Source organism: Sylvia atricapilla, chromosome 14, assembly GCF_009819655.1.
Source record: "Sylvia atricapilla isolate bSylAtr1 chromosome 14, bSylAtr1.pri, whole genome shotgun sequence".
Lineage (NCBI taxonomy): Eukaryota > Metazoa > Chordata > Aves > Passeriformes > Sylviidae > Sylvia > Sylvia atricapilla.
Window position 1 is genome coordinate 4,567,778 of NC_089153.1, and position 17,573 is coordinate 4,585,350.

At 46.7% G+C, this 17,573-nt stretch overlaps 1 protein-coding gene across 3 annotated transcripts in view; it reads left to right on the top strand.

Moving 5' to 3' along the window:
• Nucleotides 1-16,489, top strand: part of SLIT3 (slit guidance ligand 3) — a 471,665-nt gene extending 455,176 nt beyond the window's left edge. Inside the window, exons 33-36 of one of the 3 annotated variants that reach the window (XM_066328944.1) lie at nt 6,714-6,868; nt 9,057-9,342; nt 11,429-11,637; nt 13,120-13,443. In XM_066328944.1, coding sequence (XP_066185041.1) covers nt 6,714-6,868; nt 9,057-9,342; nt 11,429-11,637; nt 13,120-13,361 — 892 coding nt within the window. In that variant the 3' untranslated portion in view covers nt 13,362-13,443. Of the gene's footprint in view, nt 1-6,713; nt 6,869-9,056; nt 9,343-11,428; nt 11,638-13,119 lie in introns of all 3 variants that reach the window. The other 2 variants (XM_066328945.1, XM_066328946.1) reach the window with 2 other exon arrangements.
• The last annotated feature ends 1,084 nt before the right edge of the window (nt 16,490-17,573 follow it).

Genomic DNA, 17,573 nt, shown 5'->3' on the forward strand with positions numbered 1-17,573 from the left:
CTGATCCAGGTCAGGGACACTATGAGAATCCACTGCAAACATGCAGTGTTTGCCCTGGCTGGGTGTCTGACCCTTTTATGAATCATCTAGGGAAAGGGGTCAGGATTGTGTTAATTGCATGTTGCAGAGGTGTAAAAAAGGTCCTTACTTTTCCCTTAGAAAGTCTGTAATACAATGACTTTCACTGCTGGCAGGGGTGCTGCAGGAATTGAATTATGGCTGGAAATTAGATATGCATAGCCTGGCCCAACGATCATTAAGGGAGATACGGTAATCAGCTGCCAGTGTTCAAGGGCTGTAAACACCCAGAAGACAAAGATGGTTTTTTTGGGTGGTCTAAAAAGTTGTAAGTAGGAGAAAAGGTATAAAACCAAGCAAATTAAAATGGAGGTATCAAAGAAAAAACTCCTCATGTCGAGTACTCTCAGCCTAAAAGACCTAATACTCAAGTCATGTAAAACAGGATTGAACATAACAAAAGAGTATATTTCAAGCTGAAAGTGAACTTGAGTGCTTTAATATTCCTTTCACCTCTTATTTCCCTAGTCCTGTGTTTCATTAGCATTTTTCATACTTTTTTCTCAACATGTGGTTTTTATTTAGCTCCTGAAGATGATAGTGCTTGAAGTGATGTGTTATTGTGGAGGTAGCACAAACACCACTCCAATTATGATTTTGCCTTTGTTGCCATGGAGAAGTTTAAATCTATTTTAGGCCAAGGACTGATTATAGCTGGAACTTATGGTAGGAGGTAAGTGTAGCTTGGAAAGGTGAGAACCCATCACTGCTGGTACCAGCAGTCAGCCTGGCACACTGTGAGTTTCACAGCTCCCAAGCTGCTGACATCTCAGCGCAGTTCCCTGCACCTCTCACCTTGAGATCTTGATTTCGGTACCTCTACTCTGGTGCTGTAATCTCCTTTAGCTCTTTTGGACGTGTATTTTGTTTATTCCTTCTACAACAAATGTTCTCAAAGATTTTCAAAGTTCAATGTTCCCCATGGTATTCATCCCCAGTCTCTTACCATCCTTGTGTTTCCTTTGTTTTCTGTGTCAAATGAGGCATGTCCCCATTAAGACAGAGGTCAGGAAAATCTGGAAACTGCAGCTAATGAATTAATGTTCTCATTTGCATAATTGATGGTTATATATCTCCTCAGTGACATGGTTTGCTGCGATACTTAAAGCTATTTTTGGTTTTGATTCCTCTGCCCTGCTGTTCTCTGCTGTCTACAGTTAAGGTATATTACTAGACAGTGAAAAAAACCTCTGACCCCAAAGCCCAAATTTTACAAGTTCCAATTGAATACTTTAATCCTTTAATGCATTTCTGTTCACTGGCATATTTATAGTGGCTCAGCTCTAAATCTCTCATGGGTGTTAGAGCAAGGGGAGTCAGTGAAACATCTGCATGTGCTCGGGGCTGGAGTACAGGGGAAAGAAAATATATAGGAGGGAGAAGAGAAAATAGCTGAAAAATGAGAGTGGAAATCAGTTCTTTCCTGTATTCCCTGGGGGTTTGTGTTTAATACACATCCCTTTCTCTTCATTTCTCTGTGTTCTGGAGTCTGAGTTCCCAGCAGGGGCCACATGGCTGTGTGCAGTGCCCTGTGCAATGGCTCCGTTGGCTCTCCTTGCTGGAGCTGCTCTGCAGGACCGGCCAGTTCCCTCCCCGAGGAAAGGTTAATGTCTCTTCATGGAGCCCTCTCCAGTGGCCTCCCTCCCCTGGGAGGGCAGCTCTGAGGGAGCAGAAGGCTGTGGACACAGGGATTTGGAAGCTGGGCTCTCCTCACATCCCATTTTCCTCTTTTGGTCAAATTTGACCAGATGCCATGGCCAGCTCTCCATGAGGGACACCTCAGTGAGAGCAGTGTACTGGACCGTGCAAGGCAAAGTGGGCTGTGAAAAGAGGAGTGTGATGGAGGAGAGGAGGAGGGATGCTGCAGGGACTGAGCACAGTGGGGGAAATGCCCGTCCAGGTGGGTCCTCACCAGCTGCCGACCACAACCAGAGCAGCAGTGCCTGCCTCCTGAGGAATCACTTGGTGTTATGGGGAACTTTAGATTCCTTCTGCTGCTCACTTTTCAGTAAGTTTAATTATTAAACTCCTGGAAAGCTTTGCTTACACTTCAAGTGTTTACTCTTCAATCGGAATCCCTCCCCTTTTTTTCCACGAAGATATGTAGGAAACTATATAATATCCAATGGCGATGGCAAAAAATGCTGCGGTTGAAGTCAGCCAGAATTTCCTGACTATTGCCGGCTTGGAAACATCTCAGGAGGGGCACACGGTTTGTTAGCGCCCCGGGAAAGGCGGCTGCGGCTCCGGCGGCCCCTGGGCTCGTCCTGCCCTACCTCTCGGGTGTCCCTCGTTGTGCCCGCACGGGATGGTTCCGTTTCACCGTGACGCGGGGCGGAGTGGGGCCGGAGCGGGGCTGGGAGCGGGCCGGGAGAGGGAGAGGACCGGGACAGGGAGAGGAGCGGGATCGGGACAGGGAGAGGAGCGGGATCGGGACAGGGAGAGGAGCGGGATCGGGACAGGGAGAGGAGCGGGAGCGGGACAGGGAGAGGAGCGGGATCGGGACAGGGAGAGGAGCGGGAGCGGGACAGGGAGAGGAGCGGGATCGGGACAGGGAGAGGAGCGGGATCGGGACAGGGAGAGGAGCGGCAGCGGCGCTGTCCCCGCTCCACTCGCGGTCCCACGGCGCCCTCTGCCGCCCGTCCGCGCCGCTGCACCGCGCTCCCGGCCCGCATTCCGGCCCGCATTCCCGGCTCTCGGCCCGCATTCCCGGCTCTCGGCCCGCATTCCCGGCCCGCATTCCCGGCTCTCGGCCCGCATTCCCTGCCCGTATCCCGCATTCCCGGCCCGCATTCTCTGCCCGTACCCTGCATTCCCTGCTGTCAGCCCTCATTCCCGGCCTGCACGCCGCCACGTTCGGAGCGGGCAGCTCGGTGCGGGGCGGCCGGAGGAATCCCCTAAGTGCCGACTCGAGGCGGGTATCTCCATCCCGCGGGCAGTGCCCGAAGGAAGAGCCCTGTCCGAGCCCCTGATGCCCGGTGTCAGGAGTTCAGTCAGGGTTTGGACAGGAGCCTTTGGGCGGCGGGTCTGGCCGGGGCCCCGCTCAGAGCGGAGCGCAGCGGCGTGCGCTGCTCAGCGCCTGTGGCCGCCGCCCTTCATCCCCGGCCAAGCCGCAGTCTCCGGCTGTCTCCGCCGGCTGCCGGGGCTCCGAAAGGCCCGGCTACGGGACAGCCTCTCCGCAGAGTTCGTGCGGTGTTTCTCCCACCGCTGCTCTCTCCCCCGCGGTTGTCTCCATCTCGGAATCCTTAGGCGTCTGAATGCCTTTCCGTCAGCAGCAGCAGTAAGTGCTCTCACACAAGTATCTGCTGGTTGGGGATTTCCTGTCATCCCGGCTGTCCACATTCAGCTTTTCTATCATATCTCTGTGTCTTCGCAAACAGCAAATGAGTGCTTTGCCTGTTCTAACTTTATCTGCTTTACAAAACTGCAGTGTTGGGTGATGGCTGTGAGTTGCTTTGTTTCTCAAAAGTTCAGGCAAAGATTATTTTTATTCCGGGTTAAAAAGTGAAAGAATCAGCACGGAGTAATACTCATCCATGTGTTCCTGCAGACTGGGACCTCTCACTCCCTTTCCAACAAAAATACCAGCTCTGGGTTGGCTGAAAGGCATGAGCACCATGTGGGGTGGCTGCTTCCATCCCCAGGACTCACAGACTTTTGTTTGCCTGCTAGTCAGGGTGTAATCTGGAAAAAGCACACCCTGTGGAGAGTAGGTGATGAATGCCTGTGAAATCCTGCCTCTGGGAAGAGCCACTCCTGCCAGATGTGATAATGTTGTCCTCCGACAAATGGAAATTGCTTGGCCCTCTGCAGATACGCACGTGGTTGGTGTGTTATCCTCAGCTATTGATCCTGCTGGGGAAGGGCTCCCTATCCTACAGCCATCCATCCCACCTCCACAGGGCTCAGCTCTCACAGCCCGTGGGGTTTGGCTCCACTTCTCCCTTTCACTGGCACTTCTGCACAGCACAGTGAGTGACTAACAATCCCACACGTGCATTTCCATTTATCTCGCACCTTTCAGCTGGAAGTCCAAGAGCTTCCCCCCTGGGAGTCAGGCATTGCAGAGAGCAGTGAGATAAGCAGGGAGCACAGAGGGATCACCCAGTCAGCAGCACAGCTGCTCCTCATAACGAAGCAGACACTTAGCAGAATTCCAGAGTATCCAAACACAAAGTTTGGAGCAGCTGTTTCCAAACTTACTGAAGTTGCCAATCCACGAAGTGCTGTGCTCGAGGTGTGGCCCCGCTGCAGTGCACCCGGGGGCAGTGGGGACAGGCTTGCCCTTGCCAGGGGCACAGGCTCAGCCCCTTGGGCAGTGAGTGCAGCACACATCCTCTGCCTCTCATCCACTTGCTGCCCTTGCCAGGGCCCTGATACAAGTGCTCTGATCCAGAGCATCTGCTGGACCAACTGGATCTGCATTTTTGTACAGTGCCAAACCTTTATGTTTTTTCTTTTAAACACTTTGAACTGTACCATCAGCTCCAGGTTGGTGAGTTCTCCCCAGGGCTCTCTCACCATCCTGAACATGGGCAGCAGCCACAGCCCAGTGCTTCCCTGCAGGTCAGGAATGAGTGGTTAAGCCAGCAGAGCTCTCCTGGGAACCTTTCTGCGGCAGAACTAACTCATTTATGTAAAGCCACACCATAAAGGTGCTCATACTCTGCTTTCACCTTACAACCTGTGTTACCTTACATGAACTTTTGAAGGCCTATGTGTTCATGATTCATCCCAAAAAACCGTGGAGAAAGCAGCACTGCAGAGGCAGGTCAGCTCCAGTCTGGAACAGCAGTGTGCTCTTCTCAAACAGCACATCCCCAGAAACACCTGCCTGACATCGCTCAAGTACAATTGGTGATGTCAGGTCTACCATAAAACACTATAAAAATGAAACTTCTTCCAGCAACAATTGAATTCCAGTAACCTCCAAGGCATGTAATTTGTTTGAGAAGTCGAGGCCCTGTTTCCTTGCTGCAGTAGCATTACACATCAATTCTGCAGGTCTGGGCACTAAAGATGGGCAGCATGTCATGTAGGTGTCACATCTAAAAGGTGATTCACCCTTAGAGATGAGTGTGTCTCTTCCTCTCCACTGACAGTGAAGAAAGTGTGGGTAAACAGCTCAGACACACTGACCTTGCAAATTTACAAATCACCTGAAACAAACTTGACGTGTAAATTTGTAACTTCCTGTGGCAGGATGCTAAGCTTATGGGCTTTCTGAATGAGCAGAAACCCAAACTTGGACACTGTGCTGTGGTGTACAGCAACCCCAAATCCAGGCTGTTGTCCCAGCAGTATCTCAGGAATGCCCAAAGCTGGTGTGTTCTGTCGTTATCCACACATAGCAGCACCCCAGCCTGAAGGGAGGAATCTGGGAAAGGATGCTCACAGGCAACACTGCATGTGGGCAGTTCTCAGAGCCCACAGGCTGGTTCCAGACCAACCACTACTGCTGTCAGATCTTACTATGCCCTGGTGTCTGAGTGCACATTTTAAATTACACCTATAGCAGTGGGAAAATCCCATCAGATCTGTAACTACCACCCCAGTTTTCCCAAGAGCAGGTAATCTTACCCTTGCCCCTCCCTGCTTTCAGGAGTGCATGAAACCAGTGTGGTGTTTCAGAGAGTTTCACCATGCAGCATAAAGGTTTGAGAGCCGAAGCTGCCCTGAAATAAAAAAATGATAGTGTGACACAGATGGAATATCACTGGCCCTGTTAATGTCTGGGGGAGGGAAGAGGAGATGAAGGTGAAGATGGTTTGAGGTGCAGACTAGAAGGTTGCTGCAGGCTTCATGCATCTGAAAAATCAGTGTTAAAGTAATAAATAGACACTACTTGAACATCTTGTCTGCTCAGATGGCTGCCTGCTCCCTGCCTCACCACCCAACAATTCCTACTGTTTTACCCTCAAGCTTCAATCTACACCTTAATGTTTCCCCAAAAGGAGTAGCAATTTGTCATATTTCCTTGTGTTCAGGTCGGATTGTCTGATGTTGAACAAAGCACACTGGTCCTTTATAAGCCAAAACCTCCTGAATTCCTTCTCTGGCTTTAAGATCCTCAGTCTGTCCTTATTCCTTTGTATGTAGTTCCAAGACACTGCTGCTGTGAGGAGATGCTGGTTTCAGAGGCCCTTGCTGTCTCACCCCAAACTACAATCTCTCCTGACCCTGTGAGATAATTTGAGTTTAAACTATCCATACAAGAAGGAATTATTTCAGTCAGCAGATCCAGTCTGCTGCATGAGCACCAGTCAGTGTGACAGAGGGCAGCAAACTGTGGCTGAGAGCACAGAATGGGATTTTTTGGTAGTTTTGTCACCAAAGCCAGTGTGTCATGTAGCTACACAGTTGCTTTTCTGCCCTGGGAAGAGCACCTCAGTGGCTGCTCTCCGGATTAGCTGCCTTCTGAAGTGTTCCACGTGTCAGTACTGCTTGCATAGGACCAGCTGAGTGCCAGTCTGTATCTCCCTGCTGGAGGAAATGCTGAGAACACTGTGACTGCAAACTCCAGGGCACTCCAGAGCTGTGCTGTGCGCGGTGTACCACAGGACAGATGTCACAGAAGCAGAGGCTGTTCCTTGTTCATCTTCTAATTATTATTTTTTTCCCCTCTTACATTTTAGTGTGGAAACAGTAAACGATGGGCAGTTTCACAGTGTGGAACTCGTGATGCTGAATCAAACTCTGAACCTGGTGGTGGACAAGGGAGCTCCCAAGAGTCTAGGAAAGCTCCAGAAACAGTCTTCTGTCAGCCTCAACACGCCCCTCTACATTGGAGGTACTGTGAGTTGCTCTAGAATTGAGATTTGAACATGTTTTCTCAGAAGCAAGTCACCTTCCATCCTATGGAGAGGGTTCTCACACAGCCACCCCAGGAGCAGCCTGCTTGGCATTTCAGAACCTTCCAGAACTGGCTGGCACCAAGGTGTCATGGATGAAGTGGAAGTATCAGTGGGAGTACCACAAATTATCAAGGCAAAAAAGCAAATCAATAGTCAGTAGGTTTAAATATACCATAACTGAGCAGTATTTCTGCTGGAAGTTTTATAGAAGTCTAACAATTGGGGGGAAGGAGGTGTGTGATTAAAAAACATATTCATACAAGCTAAGAACACCTTGGTTAATAGTTTTCTCACTGGAAACTGAAGCCACAGTTCAGACAGATATTAGAACTGACCAAACCTCAGTTAAGAAATTTTTTCACATTAAGCACTGAATCTGGAGGGAGAAGAAGCCAAATGGGGTGGGAAACAATGCCCAGAATAATGACTATACCACTGATTAGGTGTCTGGTTACAAGAGACAGAACAAAGGCTGGTCTCTGCCCAATGGATTGTTTTTGCCAGAAGCCCCCTAGTTCTGTTCTGCATGTTGAAATTTCTCTTTCAGTGACACGGAGTTCTTGAATTTTTAGTCAGCCTATTCCAAACACAAAAGTCAGCAGAATGGTAATAGACTCAAAGTCTTTGAGCCTTTTCTAATGAGATCATTGAAGCCAATAGCAGAAACTCTTACCACCTTCAGTTGGTGCTGGTCAAGGCTTTTCTAAATAATTTTCTTTAAGAACACTTTTCTAAAAGAACCCTGAATATTGCCCTTGTAAAACAGAAAACTGGCTAATCTTGCTTTGTACAGAGCTGACTTTTAAAATTGGCTCCTATTAAGAATGTCACAGGCTATTAAAAAGCATTGTGCATCAAAGATAATCTGCTGGTGCAGAGGCCATCACAATTTCTCCCTTTAGCACAGCACAAAAGATAGCAATCCTGCAGCAATTTATACCCAGGGAACTTGGGAACTAATCCTGTGGAAAAGTTTCATTAATGGATGAGCACCATGGATCAATACTAATTCTCAAAAGGTACCTAAAAAATTCTCAAGAAAAACCTGAGGTCTGGAATGAAGGACAGTTGGATACCAGGATCCATGGCCTCATTAAAGCCTTTTTTTGTTGCCTATTAAAATTCTTTTCTTCTTTGTTGTTCCTCTGAAGAACAGCCCTCCCTGTTCTTCATGTGCCATCTCTTCATGTGCAGCCCTCCCATGGAAGCCAGCTCCCCTTCCTCTGCAGGTGGTTTCATTACAGTACTTGCCTAAATTACCCCAGAGCAATTGTTCCTGATCTACAGTAACGTTAACACAGACCTGAACCTTCAGGTCCTCACAGTTCTGTCCATCTCACAACCACATCACCTGTTCTAGCAACTTTTCTCCTAACAGTTAAACAGGTGCTGGATTTGTTTGAGGACCACCTTTAACAGTGGCATTACTTACAGACAGCAAATTGAGAGTCCTCACATGGCAGAAAATGGAAGCACTTTCCTGTGCTAATGCAGCTGTACATCCAAGCTGGCATCGGTGGGGAAGGCATAAAACATCCAAAAGAACCTGCTGGCCATCCAACCATGTGAACTCTTCCAAGCACTAGAACAAGATGGGAGGTGCTCACCACAAAGTCTTGGCCTGCCTCTTGAAATGCTGTTCCCTATCTTTAGAGCTTTTTTGCACTATTTTCCATGGGATGCGCTCTTACTACTCTCTGTCTTAACACTGTGACCCAGTAAAGCCAAACTGTCTCGCTGCATCCCAGAGGTGGATGCTACCTGCTGACAAATGAAGACATTCTCAAACCTTTCAGAAAAATAATTGCTGTTAAACTGTAGAGAAAAGGAACGTTATCTAAGGACAGGAACACGTGGCCACCAGTCAAAAAAAAAAAAAAAAGGTTTTGTTTTTCTTCTTCTTTTGGGTCATGTCCTTCTTACAGAAGATTGAGTGAGTTTATGTTTTTTTCCTTTCCATTTCCAGAATGAGGACAATGAGACTGTGCTACCTTACAAAGGTCCTATGCAAATTAATTATTGAAAGATTTTAAGGGGCTGTGACAAAATAATCTTTAGCAGTTATAATTTATATATTATCATTGCAAGTGTAAGTGAACCTTCCCCTTTTGCTTTTATCTGAAGGGATCCCAACCTCTACTGGATTATCATCCCTGCGCCAGGGTGCAGACAAGACACCAAATGGTTTCCATGGGTGCATTCATGATGTCAGGATCAACAACGAGCTGCAGGATTTCAAGGATTTACCACAGCAGTCACTGGGAGTCCTTCCTGGCTGCAAATCCTGTAACATCTGCAAGCATGGGATCTGCCGATCCCTGGAGAAAACGAGTGTGATTTGTGAGTGTCACCCAGGCTGGATGGGCCCTCTGTGTGACCAGGAAATTGGAGATCCATGTCTTAACCACAAGTAAGCTCAAACAAATGCTGACAGGAGAGCAAAACCTTTACAGCTAATGCATATTTTATATTTTATCTTGCAAAACCACATCTGACCGTTTTTGGAGGGGCTGGGTCTCCATATGAGGTTATTGACAATTGTGAGTCTGCATCTGTGGCAGCTCTCAATTTCCACTTCTTGTTCAGATGTTGCTCACTTGCCAAAGGAGCTCAGGTGTTAATGCTGCAGGTCATACCTTCAGCTGTGACTCTGCACATTAAAATACAAAACCTCTTGTTAATGGGCATGGCTTAACCCAGGAGGTGAGTGCCTGCACAGATGCAGAGCAGAGCTGCCTGTGAGTGGGAGGTACACATTTTAGGGGTTTTCTCCCAGCAGCACTGAGCCCAGTCTTGAAACTTACTCCCTGAAGACCATTATGCACTCCAGTGTGAGCAGTTTTAAATTTCCCAAATAGTTGACTTACATATTACATTTTGAAACAGCCCTTTAAAGTGCAAGTTTAAAGGATAGTGTGGTGTTGCATGTGAAGGGAGCGTGAGTGTAAAGTATTTACAGTTCAAAGACTCAATAACCACATCTCCATCAGAAACACGGGATGAATAGCTTTCTTATGGCAAATACACAGGAAACAGTCCCGTGCAGAGCAGCAGGCTGCATATTTCAGTGTTGTTTCATAAGCAGATGGAAGTACTTTTGTTTTAGAAGTTCCTTCAGTTGCTGTCTTGGAAGGCACTTTTCACAAGCACATACTTCTGACAGGTAAATTGATGCAGTGAATAATCACTCTCAGAAATATAACCTGGCAAAGGTACCATTTTAAACTTCCTTCTGGTTCTAATTCTGCAAAGTACTGAAGTCTGGAAGGTGTTGAAAAGCACCTGACAGTTTACAAACCAAAGGTATGAAGACCCAAACGTTTCCTTGAATTTCCAGTGTCAACACAAAGCTGTTGTGGTTGGACAGAGAAAAATAAGGGAGTTCCAGATGTTTACAGAATGAGGGATGGTTTCTCTCATAGTCCAGGTAGGGTGAGGCAATCTTGAACATAGCCCCTTGCTAAGGAAAGTAGCTGTGTGTATTTTTAATGCTTGCACAGCTTTCCTGAATCACTTGAGCCTTTTGGAGCTGGCTCCCTGAAGCCCTGACCGTGTTCCCAGGGGAGTGTGGAGCCCTGCTGGCAGGTGTCTGCTCCAACACTCACGGGTTAATCTCACTGAGGAAATGCACCTGGAAAGATCAGGAAACCTCTGGTTCGTGTGGCAGAAAATACTGCTCTATACAGATTGTGACTCCCTTCATTACGGTATTTTGCATGTCTGGATCTGACTGAAATTACTCTTAAAACTCGCCTTCTTAGTTCAAGGCTTAAAAATTAAATGTACAAAAATTCAACATAAACAGGGAATAATTTTAAAGTACTAGAAAGCAATTTAAAATAAGAGATATGTTCTTATGCCAGGTTATGCCAAAGGTTTATAAGCCCTGAGCAGTTTTTCCTTGGCTAGAGAGAGTTGCTTTCCTCAGTGTTCTCAGCCCTGTCCCAGAAGTGTGGACAGTGTCAGAGAACTTGCTAAGGATCACCACCCCACCCTGTGGTGTTCCTCGGAAATGCCAAAGCTCGCTGCAAACCCCAGGAGCCAGGGAACTCTCAACTACAGCTGCCCGTGATAGGTCTGTGCATAGCTTTGCCACAAGCACCTTTGTTTATCACACTGGTTTTCATCACCTGATATTATTTGTACAGTTAACTCTGCTCAGGAAGCCTGGGCATGCAGCTTGATTGTTGGCACCGAGTTCCTTGTACTGATGCTGTAAATGTGAGCTGTCCTGTATGGATGGCAAGCTTTGGTCTGTGCTCATGGAAGAGCCTCATGTTTTCTACTTAGGTTCACAAATTCTAAATGTATTCTCTGAATGTTATCCAGTATTCACTAAAAACTCACCGTTTTCTGCAGAGTGTTTGACCCTGAGCTGTTGTTTTTGGATTAGGATCCTGGAATTAAATGGGCAGAAATGCCAAAACCAAACATTTGTGGGAAAAGGAACTTTCCCATCCAGCAAAGACCAGCTCTAAATGCTTCTGTTTCTCCAGGTGTCTGCACGGCAAGTGCACGGCGGCCGGCACTGCTTACACCTGTAAGTGCACGGAGGGCTACACAGGGATGTACTGTGACAAGAAGAACAATTCCTCCAGCCCCTGCAGGACTTTGAAATGCAGCCACGGGCAGTGTAAGGTGTCAGAGCATGGGGAGCCCTACTGTGAATGTGACCCCGGCTACAGTGGAGAGCTCTGTGACAGAGGTAGGCTTGGCCCCGGGGCTGGGAGCTGTGCTGCTGCATTCCTGCTTTACGCCTCTCTTCCCTGCCACTGGACTTGGGGGGAATGGCAAATACAGGATAAAGTTAAGCCAGCCTCTGCAGAGCAGTACAGGGAGAACAGAAGTACATAACAGTAGGTAGCTGCTATCACATGGAGAAATAGGGACACGGTGCCGAGTTTTATTCTCTGTCTCCTGAATCCTCAAGGTTTGCTGCTCCCAGGATTTGGGTGGGATGTTTAAAGAGGTGGTTGTGAGGTTTACCCTCAGTAAGCAGGGATCAGTTATTTGCACTGCTGGGAAGGGAGGTTGTACAAGGAGGAACTGCTCATCTGAAGTAGCATGAAAGATTCTCAGCTTGCTCTTTCTTGGGCAGGTTTCCAGGGGAATCCAGATCATGCTAGAGTTTCCTATAAGGGCAGAGGCCCAACTCTTCTGCCATGACCTGAAAAGACTCCCTGGAAACTCACTGAATTTTAACTGTGTCCTTTCTGCCTTCTTTTGTTCTTGTCTAGAAGGAAGGAGCTGGATTATATTATTTTTATTTAGGTTATCCATTTCCTGTGCACAAATCACAGACTTTCCAAATTTTACACATACCCATCACCAAAATGTATCTCCTGCACAGAGGCTGCAGAACAGTACAGACCACTAGGGTCACACAGAGCAGGCTGACCTTTGCTCTGGAGAAGCAGACGTGGTAAAACTTGTGGTTGTCAAGACAGCCACAATACTCAGAGTGCTTCAGTAAAACCTCAGAAGCTTCAAGTATCGGCACCTTGCCCTCTAGAAGTCTCTCATACTTTATCTTTGTTGCAATCCCATGGGTAGCTCCACACAGCTCTGGTTCTTTCTCTCCCCTTTCTCTGTTTCATCTCCAGTTCTGCCTTGTTCCTTCCTGTCCCTAGCACAGCCACCTAACCCTGTCTATTCCTCATACAATGTCTTATCCCTTCTGTCCCTCACATGACCTCCTGTCCCTTTCTCCTCACAGCACAGCCAGCAGACTCTAACTCAACCAGCTAACTCACTCTTTATCCCCCCCACAGCTGTGAGGGCAAGGCTGTTCCCACTCTTTGGTAATTAACACAGCTGTAATATATCAAGATTGCCTTCAGCATCATCTCCATCTGTCTCCCCACAACCTGTCTCCCCACAAAAACTAATTCCTATTTTGCAGGAGTGTTTGCAGGACTCAACACTCAGCATTCATTAAAACACTTGCAGGCTGCTGATCAAAGCCAGCAGGCCTGCTTGGCCTCGGCCTTGCACCGGATATTGCACATTTGTGTAGACAAGCTCTGTTTTGGTGGCAGGTACAAAGCAATAAAAGATTAAGGTTCTTCTCGTGCCATCTGTTTGTCTTGAATCACGTTCTGAACCCAGGGCTGCTCGCTGATGTGCAGGGAATATCTGACCAAGCGGTTAGCACGTTTTTTACTCGTTTCCATCTCTGTTGCCCCAGCAGAAAACCTCTGCCAAGGAGACATCATCCGAGAAGTGGTCCGCAAGCAGCAGGGCTACACCTCGTGTGCCACAGCCTCCAAAGTGCCGCGCCTGGAGTGCCGCGGGGGCTGCGGCGGCGGGCAGTGCTGCGTGCCCCTCCGCAGCAAGAGGAGGAAATACTTCTTCCAGTGCCTGGACGGCTCCACCTTCACGGAAGAACTGGAGAGACACGTGGAGTGCGGCTGCTCGAAGTGCTTGTAAGCCATTCTCCGGTCTCTTGCCACTTTAATCGACTCAGAAGCGTTATCAAAATGGGACCTATTTACTTGCAGAGTGAAGAAGAAGAGAATAATTATTAAGTATATTGTAAAATAAGCAAAAAATAGAACTTATTTTTATTATGGAAAGTGACTATTTTCATCTTTTATTATATAAAGTATCGCACCACTTTGGGTATATGTATCATATAGTGAGCTATTTTTACCATGAAACTTTTTTAACAGTTGTAAGAAAAAAAATTTCAAAAGCTAAAAGGTTAAAAAAAAAAAAAAAAGTTATATATATAAAGAAAACATAGCCTAACAGGAGGAATGTGGGGTGACTTTATGTGTATGCACAACGAACAGACGTAAAGGTGTTCCAAGGAGCTGCCCCCGGACTGATACGGGCTGAAGAAAGCTCTGAGGCCCTGGTTGGGAGTTCCAGGTGAGCAGATCCCCGAGACCAGCTGCATCCAGGCGCCCGAAGAGCCTCTCCAGCCCCTTCTCTTCCCAACACTGCCCATGCTGGTTTGCTCCTGGACAGTGGCCCCGCTTGCTGTTCGTGAACTGGTTCCCTGGAGCACACAGGCACTGCCGTAGCTTGAGGCTAATTACATTATTTGACTATTGTAATACTATAATACATTTTCTTGCTGTGTATGTTGTACTTATCTGTGTTCACGTTATATTCTGCAGCAACTGTATCTATAGAGCACAGGCAGCTTTATCCAAAAGAAGGGTGCGAAGGGAAAGGAAGTGGAGAAATTTATGTTGCTTTGGGGTAATTTGGGGGCAAAATGTGAAATAAGTGCTAAGTGATGCCTAATAAATGACATAGTACTTTTGTGTAAACTCCTCAGCTATGTTATTTCCCAAGTTTGTGCCTTCTTGCTCCCAGTCTTGAGCCCTTTTTTGTATATGAAATGTAAGGAATGCACTGCTACATAGTTTATCACACCTTGACACTTTAACTTGCAAAGGTTGTAAAGAGCATGAAAATACCGCAGGTGCCAGAAGGCACCTGCAACGTATCAGCTTTTACTGCCACTGTCACTCGAGCCACGGGTGTGAGCTGGGCCCTGGCTGCTGCTCAGCCACACGCTGGCTCTGAGCAGCTGCCTGCCTCCCCACAGCTTCCCAAGCGAGCAGAAGTTGCACTAAACCCATGTGAAGGTATTCAGCTGACACCTGTGTGCCCCAGCAGTGCTGTCCTGCACAGGGAGAGGTGTCACAGCTCCACCCAGTGCAGCCTGACCTGCTCAGCCAAAGCTCTGCTCCGTGTCCTGCACTCGAGCCTCCCAAAGGACCCCACACCCACCCGAGCTGTGTTCAGAGCAACTGCTGAGTAGGAAATGGAAATCAATGCAGGGATGAATTCTCACTGTGGATGTGAGCGGAAAATTGACTCTGGGAGTGAGTTTGGTTTTTGAAGGGTTTTTGTCAGGGTTGCCTTTCAGGGTCAGGACATACGTGCAAAGAGCACCATGGATACCTTGAATTTTCTCTTACTGTAAGTTTCAAACCTCCCCATCAACAATTGTTTTATTATCTGTGTAATTTCTTTCTTTCTGTAATAGAGTAAGCATTATGGTCCTTTCTTCAAGTTCTCTGTCCCTAAGAAAGGTAGTCAGAGATGCTTCCTAGCAGCCATAACGTCCTTCTGGGAATCCTTACTGAATCCTTACTGGTCTCACCAAAAGGCTTTCAGATCGGGATTTAGCAAAGGATGAGTAGGAAAGCTGAATCAAGAAAATGGGACTTTGGTTTGATTTGGGCTTTGGAAGGATGCACAGAATGCAACCTTGTCATGACAAGTAGAATTGTTTATTTCCCACTAAAATGAAGAAACCATCTAGATATAATACAGCCAGAAAGCTGTCACGTGCTTATTGTTCTTCTGCTGTCAGTCTCTCCTTAACTGCAGCAGTTCATTCATATTTCTCTGTTATGACCAGAGCAATGTGAGCAGACGGGACATAACCAATGTAACAGCCATCTCAAAAAATCATAAAAATAAATATCAGTACGTGGAGCTGGCTAGCAATCAGTGAAACAAAAAACAATCTCTCCTTAATGTGCCAGACTCTGATTGATACAGTACAGCTCAAAAGCCAGGGAAAACTAACCCTGGTTGCAAGTACCATGGACTGCTTTTTATTTTCAATATAACATCAGAAGCTTATAACAGCTGGGGTTTGTGGTGTACAACTAAAGTCACCTAAACCACAACCTACACATTTTAAAAATTCATGCGAGTAACTGCAAACACTTGTACAAATATGTGCCAGGCACACTAATACCATTAATGCTTCATTCCTGCTTAGAAACATTTTAATTTCTAAAGAAGCAGCTGCTGTGGTCAGGCAGAAGAGATCCAGCCTAGCAGTGGCTCTGCAGCCCTCAGATTTGCAGCCACTCGACTGCCATGGCCTGCAGAAACACGGCCCCTCTTGAACCTGTCCAAACCCGTGTTCACTCTGTCACTTGAGCAGCAGCACGGTGACAAAGAGGGTGACATTTACGGGTGGCCTCACACCTGCTGGAGGGTGCTTTGAAAGCAAGGGCCTGGCAAGGCAAAAGCCATCAACATCTTGTTAACACATCACTCTGGGATTTACTTAAGCCAAGCCTTGCAGCAAAGGGACCAGCAACAACTCAGCAAGGCCGGCCTTGTTCCTGGCCCTTTTCTGTCATGGCACTTCAGTGTTAAGAGTTGGGATAAAAGAACTAAGAAAATATCTATTTTGTAACCAAATGATGCAATTTTTTGTATGCTTTTAGGCAGCACTTGCCACTGGATAGTGATGCTTTATGTCCATGATTCTCTAATTGCTATAGAACTATTTTAAGAAGAAAATTTAAAAAGCATTCAGATGTGCCAAAAATGTGAGGTTAACTGAAGTGTAATTAGCTCTGAAAGTTCCTTTGTAAACTGCCTAATGTTACAATAGATTTCAAGAACTGTGGGTACAATGCAGTAGTTTTTACCTCCAGAAAGTTTTAATATAAAGTGAAGATGCTTACCTTTTAAAAATGGCAATGCAGACTGGTGTGAACTGATGTATTTTATTATTAGATTCTCATTGTGATGTAAGTTTAAATAAATTCTTGGGTTATGGAAAATTGTAACACCTCGTGATGCACATTATTTCTCTGTGTATTTGAGGTATTGAGTCCAACCTTCAGTGTCCACGAGGAAAGGATGGAGGAACTACAGCCATTTCTCTTGGACAAAGTCAAAGAACAAAGAACTGTAGTTAAAGGTGGTTATGTACACTAGTTACAGATTTTCATGGCATCACAGCCTAATATTTTAGGAGTTTTATATGCACAGGCAGATTAAGCCACATAGTTTTTAATCCTGGAAATTTTCTTTAATTAAAAACTTTGTTTGCTACATTTTTAAAACTGTTGGAGAAAGGCCTGCAGCAAAAACACACTCATTAATTAATGTTAGAATAAATGAAGAAATACTGGGAATGGAGCTGAAGGAGATAAGGCTAAGGAAATGGAAGTCACACAACCAACCATGGATGGAAGGGATCCTGTGATGTCCTCACACACACACTCCAAATCTGCTGCCACACTGCTGTAGCTGATTATTTGTTATTAGTGACCCAGCAGTAAGACTTCTGCTATTCATTGCATTCCAGCCTTAGCACAGAATAAAATGAAGTTCCCACCTAGTCCTCTGCCTTCCCTCACCCATGCCCCTGTGCAACACTCACATATTGGTAATTATGCTTCAAACTATGGTCCTTGAGAGTTGCCTTTCCAGTTCCATGCAAAACTGGTGACAGCAGTTAGCCAATAAAAACACTCAACCTTAATGAGCATCATTAAGTCTGAACTATGAAGGTTAATTACATAACTAGCAGTAGCAGATGGCAGCGTTTTCACCTAAAGCAAACCCAGCTGAGCCCACTAAAAAAGCTAGCAGGGAAGTGTTCAAAAATGTCTGGGTAGCGGCTGCCTTGGTTTGCTCAAGTTTATTTGCATTGCTCGTGGCTGTGCAGCTCGGGGATTTCTCAGCAGGCACTGAAGGAACTGCAGCCTGAGGATACAACGCTGCTGCTTGTGCTGCTGCTTGCACTGCCCCAGGTACTGCTTTATCAGCCCTTGGTACGAGGCACAGTGCTGGAAACGCTTCTATCCCATGTTCCTTCATGTCTGTGTTTCTTACTCGGCAGGGAGTAGTTGGATGGAGCTGCTG